This window comes from Propithecus coquereli, unplaced genomic scaffold, assembly GCF_000956105.1.
Source record: "Propithecus coquereli isolate 6110/MARCELLA unplaced genomic scaffold, Pcoq_1.0 Scaffold164, whole genome shotgun sequence".
Lineage (NCBI taxonomy): Eukaryota > Metazoa > Chordata > Mammalia > Primates > Indriidae > Propithecus > Propithecus coquereli.
The window spans coordinates 60,611-62,934 of NW_012140969.1; the positions used below are offsets into that span (position 1 = coordinate 60,611).

Consider the following 2,324-nt stretch of genomic DNA (forward strand, 5'->3'; position numbering starts at 1 on the left):
TGAGTATTCCAGATCTCTCTGTGTCTGTGACCGCCTACCTCCCTTCCCCTGAGAAACGGGAGCCCTTCAAACGGCCATCCCTGTCTCCTGTTACCCACCCTTTGGATGGGAAGGGGCCAGTGAGATGTATAGAAATGTGACCTGGCGGTGGGTTCGTCACTTCAGGGCAGGATATTGAGACCAACCTGGGCAATATAGCAAGACCCCATTTCTACAAAAAATTTAAAAAATTAACCAGGTGTGGTGGAGCTCGCCTATGGTCCCAGCTACTTGGGAAGTTGAGGCAGAAGGACCATTTAAGCCCAGAACTGTGAGGGTGCACTGAGCAAGGATACCACAGCTGCACTCCAGCCTTGGCAATAGGGTGACACCCTGTCTCAAAAAGCAAAAAAAAAAACAGACAAAAAGTAACGTACCCAGTTGGTGGCAGGAATCACCTGTCCTTTCCACACACACAACCCTGTAGGACAATGGCCTGGCTTCGGGCTGAATGGGGTGTACACATGCACAGATTTTTATAACTAGAGCCTCCACCACTGCCAGCCTTCCCTTAAAGGTATAACACACTTTGGATTTCATTCTTTGTGGGGTTTTCTTTTTTTCTCAGCAGCTGTGGCCACTACTTCCTCGAAACCATCCTCTCAGACTCCGTCACCCCACGCCAAGCCCACAGGTAAAAAGGCTGTCATTGGTGCCCAAATCCTATGTACCAAATAGTTCATACCTGATCACTTCTTCTCTCATTGCTCACTCCCCATCTCCAAAAACTCAACCATAACGAGGATTGCAGGGACGATCTACTGGCTCAGGATCCAAATCCTGGGTCCATCCCAGACCACACAGCAGCTCCTGGCCCTTGATCCATGCTCCTACTGGACATCCCTCCTGTCCCTTTTTCTCATCCTCCAAAACCCCACCTTCCTCCTCATCATCAAAGGCAGAGGCAGAGCACTGACATTCACCTTCCTTCCAGCTCACCATCCCTCACCAAATCTCACCTATATCCCTTCGGGATATCCCTTGAACATCTCATTTCTCTGCATTTGCATCAATCAAATTCATTCAGAACACCAGTATTTTTGCTAGGACGATTGCAGTAGCCTCTACTGTGGCCTCCTAGTGTTCTCCACACAGCAGCTTCCTGTCCCTGCCACTCTATCTGCCTCCATATCATTCCTGTCTTCTTCACAATCTTTAGAGGACTCCATCTGGTCTACAAGTCGCATCCAACCCCCTGTGCTGCCTCCCTCTTCTGGATTCAAACATCCCTCCATTCTCACATCAGTGTCCCTGTGATGAAAAATCTGATGCCTTGAGCTTACCCTGCTCTGTCCTCCTTCGAAGGCTTTGCCCAGGCTGTTACTTCTCCTGGACTGCCCTCCCCACTTGCTTAGCTCTTCTTAACCTAACTCTTCCTGGTGCTTCTGGCCACACCTGAAACGATATTTCCTCCGACATTGGTTCAATGACTCTCGTGGACTTGCACAGCCACATCCTACCCCAGGCTTCCCCTGAAGGTCACCTCCTTTCCACAGATCAGCACACTATGCCCGATTCGTCTTTGGGCTCACAGAGCTGAGCACAGAACCTTGTACACATTAGGTGCTCCATAAATACTCACTGAATGGAGGCACAGAGGCTCTCAAAGTCTTGCAATTCCAGAGTATTTCCTGCTGGTGCCCCACGGATAGGGCCATAACAGCCTTGGTCATTATTGCTGTGGCCCAAACTGGACATCTCTGTCTCCCTCCCCCACTGCAGCCACTGGCCCTACCCTGGTGACCTTCACCCTCAACTTCACCATCACCAACCTGCACTACAGGGAGCGCATGCAGCCGCCAGGGTCTGCAAAGTTCAACACCACAGAGAAGGTCCTGCAGGGCCTGGTGAGAACTCCGCCCACATCGCCCACCCCGCCCCCTTCCCCAAGCCCCGCCCACTCATGTAGCCCCACCCACCAATGACCACCTTGCCCCTGTCTCTCACATCATTTCCTCTCCTCCCTCCTCTGCAGCTTGATCCCCTGTTCAGGAACACCAGTGTGGGCCCGCAGTACTCTGGCTGCAGACTGACCTCGCTCAGGTGAGATGGGAATAGCCAGCCAGGCCTGCCCCATTCTCCCAGGACTGAACAGTGTGGTCGCTTCCTTCCTGCCCTCCCTGTGCATGTCCCCAGCAGAGGTGGGATTCAGGAGGCACTGGCTCCAGGCTCAAGGTGTCTCCCAATCCTACCACCTCCCCCATGCACTGTCTTCAAATTTGCAGAGTCCGGTAGCAGGATCTGACTCTACCGCTAATCATCCTTCTGAGTTCCCTCCATTCCTT

The 2,324-nt window shown here is 52.3% G+C and overlaps 1 protein-coding gene across 1 annotated transcript in view; it reads left to right on the forward strand.

The window, feature by feature from the left end:
* The window catches only part of MUC16 (mucin 16, cell surface associated), a 110,889-nt gene that overhangs the window by 60,541 nt on the left and 48,024 nt on the right, over positions 1-2,324 (forward strand). The window contains exons 63-64 of the mRNA XM_012641221.1: positions 1,762-1,886; positions 2,015-2,082. Coding sequence (XP_012496675.1) covers positions 1,762-1,886; positions 2,015-2,082 — 193 coding nt within the window. The remainder of the gene's footprint in view (positions 1-1,761; positions 1,887-2,014; positions 2,083-2,324) is intronic.